We start from the raw sequence: 16,755 nt of genomic DNA on the forward strand, positions 1-16,755 counted from the left end.
TTACGTTGAACACTGACTATAATACACACCCAGTTAACTTCACAATAACCCAAATTACTGTAACATGCAGAACCTGGGAAAATGAACACAGAGGAAGCCAATCAATTAAACATGGTTGAAGGTTCTCACATAATTCTCTGAGTCAGTTCAAACCCAAGCTAAGTATACATGTGTCCCCTTTTCTGCACAATACCCACAATACTTACCATTTTTTATGGCCTCTAGATTACTTTTAATAAAACTTAAATTGCCCTCACATCTGTATGACTTAATTTCCAGCCCTGTTGAGATCAATATAGAAATCAATAGTTTTCTATTTTAAAAAATTAAAAAAGAGAGAGGAAGTGAAGAAAGTAGGGGGAAAAAACCCCTTTGCACCAGGCTGTGTTAGATGTGCAATGAGACAATCACCCAATAATTGCACCCTTTGGGTACTTCTGCACTGGTAAGATAATACAGTGAAATAGAGTCACCTGGCTTATTTCAATTTACTTACACAATTTGCAAATCTGCAACCCTCTGCCATGGCACATTAAGAAAATTAGCATGTAAGAAAAATCACCTGCTTATGTAAATTGGAAGATGATTTTTATCCATGCAGACAGGGAAAAAAACCTGCAATCTGGGTCAAATGACTAATTTATCTATTTGTTCAAATGTCTCTCCTCACCTTTTCTCTGTAGCTTGGAACAAGAATTTTAGGTCAAGGAATGGATAAACAAAAAGTTTCTGTGTTGTCCATTCCCCTGTAAGAAGTTTGCTGCCTGACACTATTGAGCACTAAACTAAAACTGAAAACAAGACTGAGAAGCTTATATGGATAACAAAACCACAATACTGAGAAGGGGGGAATAAGAAATCAATGGGAGATGATCTGCTCTAACTGGGAAGAAAAGCAAACATGGCAAGGATCAGATACCAATTTTACCTCTGCTACATTAGGCAAACAAAGCTTCAGAAAAGGAAAATACCCCAAATAACTCAGGGCCGACAGGACAACTTCTCTACAGAGAACGTTATTGCAGTTCGCTCTATAATCACATCCAGTCAAGTCCTGAGTGCCTGACATAAGTTAGATAAATGCATTATCTTAGTCATTAATGACTGCCTTCCTAGCATCCACTGCTGGTATTCATCCCTCATACTTATAACTGACTAAATCTCCAGGTTCAGGGGTGGGCCTGATTGCTACAAAAGTAATCCCATCTCCCATTGACAGTGACTGGTTCAGAAATGACTACACAATCCAATAAAAGCAAAATAAATTCTATAACTGCGCCAGTCAATAAGGTAGTTGGTAGCTACTGAGCACCTAAAATGTGGCTAGACCAAACTGAGACACGGTGTAAGCAAGCATTAAGATACACTCTATGTAGAAGTAACCCGAACTTGTGATGATAAAAAAAAGAAGAAAAAAAGAATGGAGGTATAAAGTATAAAATTAAAAAAAAAAAAAGATACACTCTAGATTTTGTAGACTTAGTATGAAAAAAATCTCATTAATAATTTTATAGTGATTACATGTTAAAATGACAATATTCTAGGCATAGTGAGTTAAACTATATTACTAAAATTAATTTCATCTGTTTCTTTTTACATATTTTACTGTGGCTACTAGAAAATTTAAAATTACATACATGGCTTTCATTAAGTATCTACTGGATAGCCCTGCTGGTTTTTGTAAAAGTGCTCCCATCCCTTTATACAAGAGCTTTAGGAAGTCAGTCACCTCTAAACTATGCCCTGAACTGCTACAGCCTTAAAGATGCATCAAAGCTCATTTTCTGGGAGGCTCATATGCAAACCAGCAAGTCCCCTCTCAACAAATTCTGAATTTAAAAGAGACTCCTAGGAAGAAAATGTGTTAAAGCAACTTGTAAATTAATGTAAGCACTGGTCCCCACATCCTATTACCTGATTACTAACAAAAAAAAAAGACAAAATACTGAATAGAACATTAGATTTCATTTTAAAACTTTAAAATCACTCAAAATATTTAAGAAAGCAAGTAAGTCTAAAACACCAAAAAGGTAAAGTATTATCAGAAAAATAATAGTATCAAATTGAAATAAATGTAGGAAGAAACTGATTGATCATTTACAATTAGGCAGGCTCTCTTCTACTACTGAACCACATGTACAATCCTCCTCGTCAATAAGTCAATAACAGGAGAAAACAAGTCTCTTGAACAAACTGCACATTTAAAATCTGATCCCAGATTTGAAAACTCTATAGAAATTATCACACTGAAACAGAGAGACATCTATCTCATTCTTCCTTTAAACAATTTAGTAGTCCTGAAGACAAAAAGCTGTCTTGTCATCACTAGCAGATTCTACTATTCAGAAATATTGCCACTATGTTTTACAAATATTAATGCCATTTTATAATAGAATCTTAGGAAACACAAGACTTTACTAATAAGGAAACCAAGGCTAAGAAGTTTAAATAACTTTACCAAGGTCATGGGGTTGTTGACAGGAAGGCTCAGACCAGAACCTCATCTCCTAACAAATTTAGTTTAGTATCCTATTACTGTATCATTAAAAAAAAAAAAACTCTTCCTATGGAAATACCACCTTGAACATCAAGCTCTTTGGTTTATTAAACTAGAAATAAAAACTTATGATTTGGAAGAATTTTATTGACAATTTAAAAATAATAAAAAGTGTTGCTAATACTTAAGGTGTTCTTTAGAATCAAACATACATATATATTAGAGAGGGAAAAAAACAATCATTCCCTCAAATGCCATCAGTGATCTACTTGCTAAATGCATTGACTTTTTATCTGTACCAAAGATTACTCCCTAACAATCTTCTGCTATACTTAGGTTGTCAATCACTTCCACTTCCAGCAACTTCTTCCACCTATAACTGCAAACATTCCCTAAGGCTCAGACTCCCCATATACTGTATAACTGTTTATGTGCTGTATATATATATATGTGCTTTATTCATAAGAAGAGTAAGATTTTTTTGCCTCCCCCATTATTAATAGTTTCTCAACTCTTTAGTATGACATTCCAACTTCTTCATGATCTAGCTCTAGCTCACACCTCTACCACCTCCATTACTGCATGTTTAACAACTCCAGTCCTAGGGTCTCCTGCATATGGGTCCATCAACCTAGAATGCCCTTTCCCATTGGTTCACTCTCTCTCATTCTTAAAACTCAACTGCGGCATTACCTATTCTAGGAAGCATCCATATCTTCCAAAGAAATCCCTCCTCTATGCTCCCACAGTATCCAGGGTCTATCCTATTACTGCATTTATGACATTGAATTATAATTATCCATTTACAAATCTATCTCCCCTACTAGGTCATAATTGCCTTTAATCCCTATCATGCAACACAGTGCCTGGCAAATAGCCAACACACAATAAATGAGTATTGTAAGAACAAGTGAAAGTAACATATCCTTAAGTTTTTATTTAATATTTTCAAATTTCCTTTCAACCCTCCACCAAGGCTGTGGACTCTCTGAGAGTAGGAATGTGTCATTTTTCATACTGTTTACTTGACTATAAACTCCTTTAACAAAAAGATCACAACTTAAATATTTCTCCTCAATACCAAGCACAATACAAATAATAGCATAACTTTGATGGAGGCTTGCAAAATAATTTATAGAACTAAATATCTTCATTCAGTGCCTACAAAAGTACTGGTCCATAGCAGGTTGACAATAAAAATAAAGACTACTAGTGAGTTCCAAAAGTGTCAAAAGCATTCACTCTCTGATAGTAAATATGATTCAATTAGTTGAACTAATTCAAAACACAGATACAAAACTGGGTTTAGGTAAAGAGCACCAATCATTATGTGTACAGACACACTCTCTCTACCCACACCATTACAACTAATTATTACAGTACAATCTCAGTGCAGTTCCCTTAGAAGTCACCTTTTCATGATGTCAGAGTGCCAGAATTTTTTCTAATGCCTGTTAGCTAGGTACCTTAGAACTACAGACTAGGTCTATCATGACTTGTCACATGCTCATTGACAGTGTTAAAACTGTTGCCTTAGGCACTTTCTGTTACCCCTAAGCAAAAATAGGATCAAACTGACAAGCTATTTTAGTAAGGAAATCATTGTTAATCTGCATTAGATTACTTATCAACAATTCACTGGAGTATCATGGACACACAGGGACTGATAACTAAAACCCAAAGACAATCATATAATGAAAGAATTTCCAGCCAACAGCTTCTTTCCATTTATTGGTTGGATGACAAATGAAAAAGTTTCTTTGACCTTGACAATTTCCATCAATGAAACCAAATCAGCATATTAAGAAACACCTAGTATATGAACAATTGATTTTTGAATTGCTAGGACATCAACAAATCTAATAATAACCAACAATAATAGCCACTCAATTATACAATATAGAAGACAGTGAAAACTCTTGACACTCCAAGTTGTGAAGATAATGAAACATTCCAGTATTCCACTAGAGGACTTTTTATATCAAGGAATGTTTCTACAGCTGCCTATGCTGTGAGGATAAAAACCCAGAATTTAGACTCAAATATATATTCAGTTAATGTATTTTACAAATATTTATTCTTCTGGCATAGCATATGAAGGCAACTGTATCTGCCCCCATTTCTCTTTTAGGATGCACACCCAGAGGTACTAACTGATGGCTAAAAAGATGGCATTTAATTTTGAGAGATGATGTTGTTTTAGCTTATGTGAAAAGGCAATGTTTCTGAAATGACTTCTTTTAATAAAATCCATTTGTCTTCTTTTTTCCTAAGCTGATATTCAATTATACAACATAAGATTTCTCCCCAAGAATAAAACAAGTTTCTTTTGTTGTGCTGTGGTTTTGCTGCTTTATTTTCTTTTTTTAATTTTTGTTTTTAAACATATTTGGATAATCTTGTCAGAAGCCTAAGTACAAAGTAACTTTCAATGTTAGGCTATGGAGTTTCAATCACCAAAAAACTGGTGCAATATCATTAGATTGTGTTACTTTATTCTCTAACTCTCTTTGCTTTCTCTACTTTATGATCCTGAACCTGCAGTTTCTAAAAGTAAGTTCATTTGTAGTTAAAATTAACAGTATAGATTTCCACATTTCTAGTTTCACACGGATGCTTTGTTATGTCTAGAAGAGCAACCGTTTCCTTTTTATGGCGCAAGCTCTGCTTCTTCAAAGCTCTTTTCACAAAGCAGACCCCCCAAAGAATCCAGCTGTGGCTGTTAATCTTGGCTGATAGTGAAGAAACTTCTCAATACTACAGATTCTTAACCTGTAAAACACAGTTAATAACAAAATACACTTTAGTATACTACTCTTTCTGATGCAACTTAATCCAGGATTTTCCCCAAACACATTCCAAAAACATTCTCTATTTTTCCAAATTATAGTTTGCTACTTGTGGAGTAAGAGGACCAGAGAAAACATAAGAAAAAAAGATGCCTCTAATTTTCACAAGATGAACAGCTAGAAAATCTTCACAATGCATGAGGGTTTCAACTGAATAATTTTCCGTTAAATCACACACATTTCCTCCACCTCACTGGGATCTTCCCTAGCAATTCATATTTTTTCATCCAAATACAAGTAAAATGAATTTCCACTAAAGCTGAACTTTAACAATAAAGATGTCCTTTGTTACATTCTGTAAAGAAAAAATTAATTTCCTTTCAAGCATATAAAAATTCACAATACTTTCCAAAACAGTGCAGATGATCTGACTAGAACACCTACCAAGTACATACAAACATGTGTATTACTTTCTGTTTTCAATTAATTGAGATAACAGGACAGAATATTTTCCTCTTGGCTCTAAATTCAACCTTTTTTTTCTTTTTATCTCCATGGCATATAACACCTATGGTATTTAAAGTTATGCCTCCAAAAATAGTCTGCATGTTGATTTCATCTGATAAATCTGACAATCTATGAAGATACTTTCATGCACATTAACTCAACAGCTTAATTTTTCCACCAACAATAACTACAATAAAACAGCTAACATTTATTGAATGCTTACTGTGTGCTAGACAGTGTACTCATTGATTTGCAAGAATTACCTCATTTAATACATTGATCCTGAGATAAGTACTATTATTAGCCCCATTTTATAGATGAGGAACAAAGAGGTCAAATAATTTATCAAGATCACAAGAGTTAGTAATATCACTACAGTGATGCTCAAGTTTTGAAAGACATAAGTAACCTGCTGAAGGTATCAGAATAATAAAATTCAAAGCCCTCCAACTTTAGTTGGAATACAAAGGCAACGGACCAAATGAATGCAAGAATATTTGATCTTAAAATTAATCAGACAAGTCCCAAACCAAAACATTAATTTTATAAAGTAGATCAGGGGTCCTCAAACTTTTTAAAAAGGGGGCTAGTTCACTGTCCCTGAGACCGTTGGAGGGCCCTTGGTGAGTGCAGCGGACATTCCACACATGCGCACTGTGGGCCCAGGACGAGTGGGCTGCTAAGCAGGACAGGCAGCGGTGGCAAAAATATCCAGCGAGCCAGATAAATGTTCTTGGCGGGTTGAGTGTGGCCCGCGGGCCGTAGTTTGAGGATGCCTGAAGTAGATGCTTTTCCCAGACTCACTTTTATCAAGGTGCCAATATGCATCATTAATTCGATCTATGATATTTTAAGGTTGTCAATTGTCAAAAACTACCTGGATTTAGTGGTCCTCAAACCACTCTTATGTGGTCAGCTTTCTCTAACTCTCAAAATTATATACTTCATAAGCCCTCACTCTTTGTCCCAAAGTTGTCATATCCTTCAGCATAGCATTTTCCTCTGGCAAAGGTGAACTACAGACAAAAAAAGTATTAATAGATTAATATTACCCTCACCAAATAACTGAAGTTACTGTTTGTGGGTTGTTTTGTGTTTTGTTTTTGCATTATGAAATTGTCCATTTGAGAGTTTGGAATTTATGACGTCTGATAAAGAAAGTCAAATTATATATGATGTCTTGATAACCCATGAACAACATTCATTCTATCAATGAAAATGAATGCATCTCAGGCTACCTCACAATCACATTACCAGGTAAACTGGAACACTTACTTTGAGATAAAGCACAGCAGACAGTTGTTAATGAAACCTTAATTGAACTGTCAAAGCACCACCTTTACCAACAAGCTAATGGGTGATTCACTAGTCTTACACAACTGTCCAATACTGATACATTATTCCACTAGTTAAATTCAGCAAAAAGATAGTCAAGTAGAGACTACTAAACTGTTCAGTGATAAATCTAGTAAAATGCTGCATCACTTCTACAAATCTCTCTCCTTGTCTATGTGGAGGAAGAACAATTTCTCTCAAAATTACATGCTGCTTTTTTAGCCATTAGTTAGTACCACTGGATGTATGTCCAGAAAAAGAAATGGAGGCAGATATTGTTCCTTGTCATATGCTATGCCAGAAGAATACTTGAAAAATACTTTAAATGGATATATGTTTGAATCTAAGTGAATCTTATATTATCCAGGTAGTTATATGGTACTTTGAATCAAATGATGCATCACTAGAAGAATATTTTTATGTAACATTTTAATCATTTTAGAATATAGTAGTTTCAGATTCATAAGGTGCTTTCTAAATTACAAAGAAAAATTGGTTTCAGTTAGTTAAAAAGTACAAAACCTCACTAATATCTTTAACTTGGGTATCAGACTACAAATGCAATTCAGTCTGGTTTTCAAATCTCTAGATTTAACAATCTTACTTAGATCATAGAGCAGATAAATTTCATATATAATAAGCAATTCAGACAGCAAGTCATCGATATGTGAATAGAAAAATAGAAAAGTATTTGTATACTAAAACATACACCTGGAACTCTTCCCTTTTTTTCACACCAATTTCACCTGTAACAGCTGATAAAAATACATCAATGCAGCTTACTAGAAAACTTGGTTAAAGAAACAAACAAGAACGGAACCAAGTGAGGACACAGTTGAGAGGGTGATCATCTACAAGCCAAGGAAAAGGCCTCAGAAGAAATCAAGCCTGCACCTTGATCTTGGATTTCTAGCCTCCAGAACTGTGAGAAATAAATTTCTGTTGTTTAAGGCAAAACAAAGAAGGATCTGTTTATGAGATCAATTAACCAAGCAGTAAAGATGCTATCTTACTGTGTTAGGTACTAGTGAGAAAAAGAAGTACTACAGAAGACAGTCCTTACCCTCAAGGGGCTTACAAATATAGTCAGTGAGACAAGGCAAACATGAAATAAGACGATGAACAAAGGAGTACTGCAAGTATATGGTACAAACTTCATAGGTGGTAGACTCTAGAATGGATTCAAATCAAACATATTTGGATTTTCAGACAGCAGTGATTCATAGTAGCCACTAGCAGAATATTTGCTTTATGAGATGTTTCAGCACTTCAGTTCTTTACTGCCCCTCCCTTTTTAAAAAAATCTTTTCCCTTACCAACTTGAAGTTAAAACTTCTACAAGACACATCACCTTTTGATAGAAATGCAAGTGAATAATGCCTTTAGAATATATTCAAGAATGCTGCAACTCATTTCCCTTTAAGTATCCCTAGTTCTTTGCATGGTATGCAAAGCACTGAAAAGAAAGCAAGCATCCAGTTCTAAGAAAATCCAAATTCTAAAAGTTATTATAGTAAATCAATGACAATATGTAAAGGAGCAACCTTTTCCCTGTCTGCCTGTGCCACTGCTGTACCCCCTCCCCTCAGCCCCTAACAGAAACTTGGAAATTCTCAAGGGTCAGGCAAGGATTGGAAGTTCACAGCGAAATCTCTGAGGATAGGCTATGGAAGAGAAGAAAGGCAGGCAGGAACCAGCAGGTCCCTGAGCAGAGTGACTGGGAGGCACCATTACCAGCTACTCTTTCCCACCTGGAATCCTACACACCTTGGAGAAGGGACCGCTACAGCAGCAACCTCCTTGGAGACTAGGGAGAAAACACAGGAGTCTACTAATTTTTTTTTTTAAAGGATCAGATCACTCAGTAGCCTAGATTATAAAATCTGAAATATAAAGACGGCCAGTTATAATGCAAAAATGATATTCATATCAATTTTAGCCTCAAAAACAATGACAAAAGGAGATATTTACCAGGCTATTTGCAAGAGTTCATTTTCCTGTGCTAACGAGGGCTTTTCTAGACATTAACAAGAATCTATTTTGGGAAGCACTGAAAATATCAATTCATCTATCCACACTGGAATTCTTAATCCTTGAAAAAAAAAAAAAACTCAGTTCACTGTAGTTTTGATAGGAATAAATATATTCTATTATAAACTACTAATCTTCCTAAAAAGGGTAAATAAACCAAAATGTTACACTCAAGAAACTCTTAGACTTTTTAAAATATCCTAGCAAAAGTAAAGCAGTTTCATTTGTTTAAAAAGTATACTTCCTACTACAGCAACTGACCAAGGTATAATAGTAACTTAAGAGGCACTAAATGACACTAAAACATTACACCGAATGTGGGCCACTGCATAGCTAGTCTACTAACCTCATTTGTGGTACTCATGTGTGATGCTATATTTAATACATTCTTATCAAAAGGCTAAAGCTACATACTTCCCAACTGTAGCTTTACAGTTTAAAATAAACCACTCAAGCAATGAGCTCTGCCATTCTTCTGAGGATCAAGATCATGAAATAAGGAGTGAAAAGACAGAAAGGATAGGAAAGTAGTTATGTAAAGTATATCCTAATGACAACACTACTATAAAGGAATCCAGGTTGAGTCAGTCATTGACATTTAATGCAACCGAGCAAATGATCCAAACTAAATCAAAACATATGAGAGATGACCAAGGTCTTTGCAGGAGATGAGTATTTCATACATACATCTATTGATCCTACATTCAGTGGCTTGCTTAGGTTCTCAACAGGAAAGTTTGGTAGACAGCAAACTTATGTGTGTTACTCATGAGAAGGTGCTTTACCAAGCCTACACAGCCAACACGTTAGGCCTCTTTATCAACTAAGTGAGAGTGGCTTCCTACAGTTGAGCTGAGGAGCTTGCTCCACTTTGGTCAACATGGAGAAAACCCTAAGGGTTGACTCACCCAATCACAACCATGAGGAGAAACCATGAGAAGTTGTGTTTTTCCTTTGATACTCACCAGACAACACCAAAGGCTCCATATCCAATAGGTCTATCCGGCTCAATATCCAGCTGCTGTTGTGGATGATGCGAGTGCTGATGATGGTGCGCCTTAACTGTAGCAGCTGCGGCAGCCTGTACCTGAGCTGGGGCTGCTGCAGCTGGTCCAGGAGCCTGACCCGGTGCCGGTGATGGGAAATATGGCTGTTGTTGCCCAGGGTTTAACATGGCTGCAGCTGCAGCCGCTGCTGCGGCTGCGGCAGCTGCCGAAGAGGTATGCTGCTGTACGGGGTGTACAGCAGCAGCCGACCCCGGATGAAGATGGTGTTGAGGGTGGTGGTGGTGGTGAAGGTGAGGAGGAGGGAGATGTGGAAGGTGGTGGTGATGGTGGTGGTGGTGACCTGCTGCTGCTGCAGATGTACCGCCATTGTAAGCCGCCATCATTTTTGCATTGGCTCTTGCGCCACAAAGAGACATTCAAAAAAATGCCCTTTGATTGGAAAGCAAACTGGGTCAAGCTGTCATTTGGCCATTTAAAAATGAAGAAAAACCACTCACTCCACCTCGAAAAACATAGAGCGTAACTGGCTTTATGTCTTCATCAGTCAATTCAAACAACTTAGAGGATCTTGGTGTTTAATTTTGGGGTGAGCGTGTGTGGAAGGGTGTAGGTTGCCAAAAAAAGGAAAAAAAAAAAAAAAAAGAAAAACGAAAAAGAAAAGAAAAAGGAAAAAAGGACCCCTTCCCCCCAGGATTCCTGCCACAAGTGGGTACTAAAACTCCATTCTTAATTTGGGGGAGGTTCCAACTTTGAATGTGGGAATAAAGACCAAACCTCCCGACCCCCTGAACTCCACACACGAAAAGGATCAGGTAACACACCACCCTTGGAATCTTGTAAGAGGGTTGACTCATCTACCCCTTCCATTCCCACATCCTTTTCTAAACACCTACCACCTCCTCAAAAACACAATTTTTAAAATTCCAACCACACTAAATTGAAAAGATGGGGGGAAATTTTCAGGGAAACCGGCTTCCAACTTCCCCCCCCTCCAACTCTCAGGCCTTCCTACATCTCCCCCGACTCCTAGTCAGGTTGACCTGATTTGGAGGGCGGGGCGGGGGGTACTAAACTTTCCTGGGCGGAATGAGCCAGGGAAGGAGCCTAGAGTGAGGAGAGGAGGCGACAGGCAGGACAGAGAGGAGAAAGATAACCGGGGCAAAAGTGACGGTAAGGAGGTGCAGGGAGGAATGAAAGAGGGGTGGGCAGCACTCGGACTCCCAGACAGAGGGAACCGCCCCGGGAGAAGGTTAGGGTCCCGGGGCCAAGGAATAGGAGCCCCGGGAGGCGGGCGGGGTACGGTCGGAAGCGGGCTGACTCCTGCCCCCGCCGCCGGCTGCTTCTGCTGAGGAGGGTTGGGGGGGAGAGCGGGTGGGTCCCCCCGCGCGACGGCCCCCGCAGGGCTCAAGGCTGCTCCGTCTCCCCCCCCTCCCCCCCACCCGGCTTCAGTCCCCGCGGCCGCTTTCTCCTCAGCCGCCGCGGCCGCTTTCTCCTCAGCCGCCGCCTCCTCAGCCGCCGGTGCCGCCGCGGCCGGACTCACCTCCCCTAGCAAAGCCGGATAGAGCGGAGCCAGCGGCGGACACGCGCAACCAGCCGCCGAGGCCCCGCCCCCGCCTCACACTGACCGGCTGCCCTAGCCAATCCACGCCCACCTGTCCGCGTCCGCCTCCAATCCTGGGCCGGGAGCTTCAGACAGGCGCACTGTTCGGCCAGTGGCAACCAGGTGAGGGTCTCCTGGGGAAATCCCGCCCCCTAACCAGGATGGGCAGATAGAAAAGCCAATCAAAAGGCAGAGTTCGACCTGACCGACAAGATTGAAAGCCAATTAAAACCAAAAGATCTTCGTGACATTTTTCTTTCGCCTCTCTCCTCTTTTCTTTTTCTTCTTTTATTTTTTTTGGCAGGAGCAGGAAGCTGCGTGCTAATCCCGCCTGCAAAAGCTGGAAGAGAGGGGCGGAATGAAAGAACCAATCATGAGCCGGAAACAAAGAACAGCGCAACCAATCCTTGGGTTGAAGATGAAGTGGGCGGAACTGAAGCCAGATAGACACTTTCTTTAACAAATGGAAAAAAAGATTGATCTAGGTCCCGCCCTTTAAATGTCCTATGGGGCAGGATTATGGAGAATTCGCTGTCATATCAGAGACGACCTCTTCAAGGGGCGGGACCGAATGAAAGGGGTGTGGTCTTTAAAGTGGGCGGGACCTGGATAAAGAAGGCGGAGTTCAAACCATCTCTGGTTAATTGATAGGAGCCCTGTACTACCGCTTTTAAAGCGTGAAGTATGACAAGATAAGGGGAGAAAAAGGGAACGTTGAGGTTCAGAAACTCAAGGTCCAAGGTTACTTACTAAGAAGACAGTCACAGAAGAAACTCAGTAGACTAACAGTTCATAGCCTGCGGCTGGTTCTCCATGGTTAATCCTGGTCTTGGCAAAAAGAGGAGTAATTTCCAACATTCAAAACTCCGCTCTCAACAGATGATAAAGTTGTCGATGCACATTAAAACAACAAAAAAAGTAAATTTAACCACAGAAACAGTAATTGTCTCCCATGTTTTCTAATTAAGTTTCAGTCATTGAAATCTTACTAAATATCTTTCTTTCGCACTTCACTTGTCTGATTTAACTCTTATTTTAAAATGTGAAATAATAAATTTACAGAACCTTACCCCTACTAAAACTGTGTACTGTCATCTTTGATTCCTCCTTTGCCTGTCCACTCTTCCCCTTCCAATCATCAAGTCTTAAACATTTTTAAACACCTTTCACCCCCACTTCTCCCCGGTCACCACAGCATTACCCAAATTTACACAATTAGCATCTTTAATGAATCTCCCTGCCTATTGGGCCAGCTCTCCTTTAATCTATCCTCCGCTAAGGGCATAGTAAACTTTTACAAAAACAAGTCTGACCATGCCCCTACCCTTGAATAAAGTCAATAAGCCTAAATGGCCTGGCAGATCTGGTTCCCGCCTACCTCGAGGAGTTTATCTCTCATCTCCATCCTCTATACTTCAGATATTCTCAACTTATTGCAGTTCCTTGAATACTTTGTCGCCTCTAAGCCTTCATGCATATCTTCAGCCCAAAACACTTCTCATCCACCTTCACTCCTCTAATTCATTCTTCAGGTCTTCCATGCACCAATTCTGTTCTAGAGTATGAGTTTCTGTTATATGTCTTCATGGCACTGCCTTCTTCATATCACTGAGAACTCTATATTTTAATTGCTTATTAAATTTGAGCAAGACAGTGAGCTTGCCTATCTCATTCAATATGCCTGGTTCCTAGGACAGTGCCTGAAAAAGGAGAAGATATTGCAGATCTTCATGAGTTCCTGAGTGCAGGAAAGTGGGTACAAACCCAAGCTCTGCCATTTACTAACTCCATAACTTAGGCAATGTAACCTTTCTCAGTTTCAGTTGCCTCAACTTATATAATAATATGTGCCTCATCAGGTTGATATGAGGAGTAAATGAGGTGGTATTCATAAGTGCTTGACAAATAGTAAAACTTCAATATATGTTGGTTCTCTTCTACCCTCACCTTCACATAATATTTGGGATGCCTTTCCAATTCTCCAGTGCACATCAATCTCCTCCAAAGCTTAGTTTCCTAGAAGCCTCTTCGACATGCAAATTATCTGGATCCACCCCAGAACTACTGAATCAGAATAGGGGTGGGGGGAGAAGGAATCTGTTTAACAAGCCTTCTAGGTGATTCTTAAACACACTGAAGTCTGAGAAGCACTGACATAGGAGAAAGGGACTTAGTCTTCTTAAAGTCTGTTTATTTTTCAGGACTTAGTATAGTACTAGCACATAAAAAGTGATCAGTACATGTGAAATAAATAAATTAATCTAATCTGCCAGATAAATGATTGAATATTAAGGGTTATTTATTCCTTCCACAAACATTTATTGAGCACCAATAAAATCTAGTCATGGTGCTAGCTTCAACTATGTGGGAGGGGGATACATGTACAGATGTTCTTTTAGTCACGATGGTGTTACATCTGGATAAATCCATCATTAATTGAAAATATCATAAGTTGAAAATGCATTTACTACACCTGACCTACTGAACAGCATAGATTAGCCTACCTTAACATTCTCAGAACACTTACATTAGCTTACAGTTGGGCAAAATCATCTAAAACAAAGCCTATTTTATAATATAGTGTTGAATAGCTCATGTAATTTGTTGAATACTGTACTTAAAGTAAAAAACAGAATGCCGCATGGGTACTCAAAGTAGTTTCTACTGAATAAATATCACTTTTGCACCATCATAAAGTTAAAAAAGCATAAGCCAAAGTTGGGGACCCTCTGTATTAAAGTCTCTGCACCCAGGAGTTCTAAGTCTGTCTGGAGCAGGAATTTCCAAAATGTTTGTTGGTGTTTTATAATGTACACAATGTTATAGAGTAGTATACATATATGGAATTTATAAATAAATAGAAATTCACAAACTGAGGAGTTGTGCTCAAAAAAATTTCTCAAAAATATTGGGAAGTCATTGGTCTAGCGACCATGTAATTAATGTTCATGGTTTTGATCAGTGCTGTCCTAGAGATATATGACAGCTATATAGGAAATTTTGTGTTCTAGTAGTCACATTAAAAAGTTGAAGGAAATTGGTAGAAGTATTTTGACATATTTTATTTAACTCAATATATATAAATATTGTCATTTTAACATATAATCAATATAAAAAGATATTATATATATGGTTTTTGATGCTAAGTCTTTGAAATCTGGTTTGTATTTTGTATTTACATACAGCACATCTCAATTGAATTAAAAATACAATTTCCTCAGTCACTAGCCACATTTCAATACTCATTAGCCACATGTGGCTAGTAGCTTCATAGTAAACAGCACAGATCTGGATCATGGGTTTGAATTTTAGCTCTGCCCCTTACTAGCTGTGTGACCACTGGCAAGTTTCTTAACCTATTTTAATGGGAATTTACTTGTCAGTAAAATAGAAAGCATCCCCCACTTCTGCAGTTGTGATGATTCAAAGAGACAATCCATGGAAAGCACATAGCCTGGGGCCTGCTAGCTCCCCATTAGTGGCAGTTAACTGGGATGGTTATTATTAGTACAGGTATTACAATCCAAGGCAAAGTATCCCAAGAGTCAGCTGAGAAACACATTTTGGGCACAGCTCAGTTCATGTCCCCAGCATTCCATCCACGTGGGGTGGCTGTCCCCTTAAACACAGCACCAGACAGTACAATTTCCGGCTTTTTCCATTCCGTTCCATTTTCAGGAGCTGAGCATGATGAACGAGAAGTCGGAAGTGAGTCAGCAGGATAGCACTTAGAGCCTAAAAAAGCAAGCAGGACATCAGAATGCATAAGCAGGAATATAATATGCAGGAAGTGGGAGGTGATCTTCCCTTTCTTCCAAGAACTGGCTCACCCCATGAGTTGTCGGTGGAGACTTTGGAGAACTTGGGCCAGGCCCAGGGGGATTAAAGGACTACAAAGGGAGCAACTCACATTCAACGGTGCTGGGTGCTCAACACATGCCATCTCATGTAAAAAATCATCCGTATGTCCCGTTTTGCAAGTGAAGAAACAGACTCAGGAAGGCAAGGTAACTCATCAAATCTCATACAGCTAATGAGTGACAAAGTCAGGACTGGCCAGCTCCACAGTGCCTATTCTTCCCATTGCACCCCTCATTCTTACAGGAAATGGCTGAGGAAGTGATGGTATGGGCACTTAATGTTTTTAAGCTTCAATATCCTCATCTGTGTAATGGGAGTTGTAATACCTATTTTGAAATAGAAAGTAATATTTCAGAGAATTAAAGTCACGCATTACTATATGAAACATCTAGCATGATGCCTGACTCAAAGTAGCCACTCAGTATAGGTAGTTTCCTTCTTTGCTTCTAAGCATTGCTTACTTGTTAATATTTTCCTGGTATCCCTATTTCCAGCCCTCCTCTGTTTGGGGAGTTGGTTGGAGAAATGAGATGTGATGCTTAAATCCTAGTAAATTGTAAAATGCTTCTCCTAGTTCCCCTCATCCATGTTCCTGAGCCCCTCAGCCCTCCGTCAGCCTTGTGACAGGACATGAAGTTGTCAATGCCAAAGTAAAGCCAGAGGCTTGATACGAGAGAGTGTGAGCAAGGCTGCAAACCTTGGAGGCATCTGGTAGTGCTGCAGGAAAAAGGGCATGTCCAGGATCAGCTACAGGAAGGCATGGCAAGAGAAGCCAGACAAGACAGTAGAAGGATCAGTCAGGGAGTCAATAGCAACTAAGATAGAGATGAGACAACAAGCTGGGGACTGGGTGAGGCCAGACAAATCTAAGTTCATGCATTGTCCACACCTTCTTCCCCCACAGTTGGTCCTCCACCTACCTCAACAACACAGCCTTGAGCCCCAGCAAGAGTTCCCTTTGCATATATCTGAGGACCTTGGCCTCATCTTGCCCCTCTCCACTTTTTCAGCTGCTGAGTGGGATATTCATCTCAGCTCCAAACCCCAGGACCAAACCTTAGACTTGACTCACATCTTTGGCCATGTGAATCAGGTAATGCCTAAAACTTTCCTTCTTCCCTGGTAAAT

General features: G+C 39.1%; 1 protein-coding gene across 2 annotated transcripts in view; it reads right to left on the reverse strand.

The window, feature by feature from the left end:
• Positions 1 to 11,735, reverse strand: part of NLK (nemo like kinase) — a 157,540-nt gene extending 145,805 nt beyond the window's left edge. For both annotated transcript variants that reach the window (XR_012913046.1, XM_020280950.2), the window contains exon 1: positions 10,125 to 11,735. Coding sequence is in view for 1 of the 2 variants with exons in the window: in XM_020280950.2 (XP_020136539.2) it covers positions 10,125 to 10,582 (458 nt within the window). In the remaining variant the exon portion in view is untranslated. The remainder of the gene's footprint in view (positions 1 to 10,124) is intronic.
• Between the last annotated feature and the right edge of the window lie 5,020 nt (positions 11,736 to 16,755).

Source organism: Microcebus murinus, chromosome 18, assembly GCF_040939455.1.
Source record: "Microcebus murinus isolate Inina chromosome 18, M.murinus_Inina_mat1.0, whole genome shotgun sequence".
NCBI classification, from domain to species: domain Eukaryota; kingdom Metazoa; phylum Chordata; class Mammalia; order Primates; family Cheirogaleidae; genus Microcebus; species Microcebus murinus.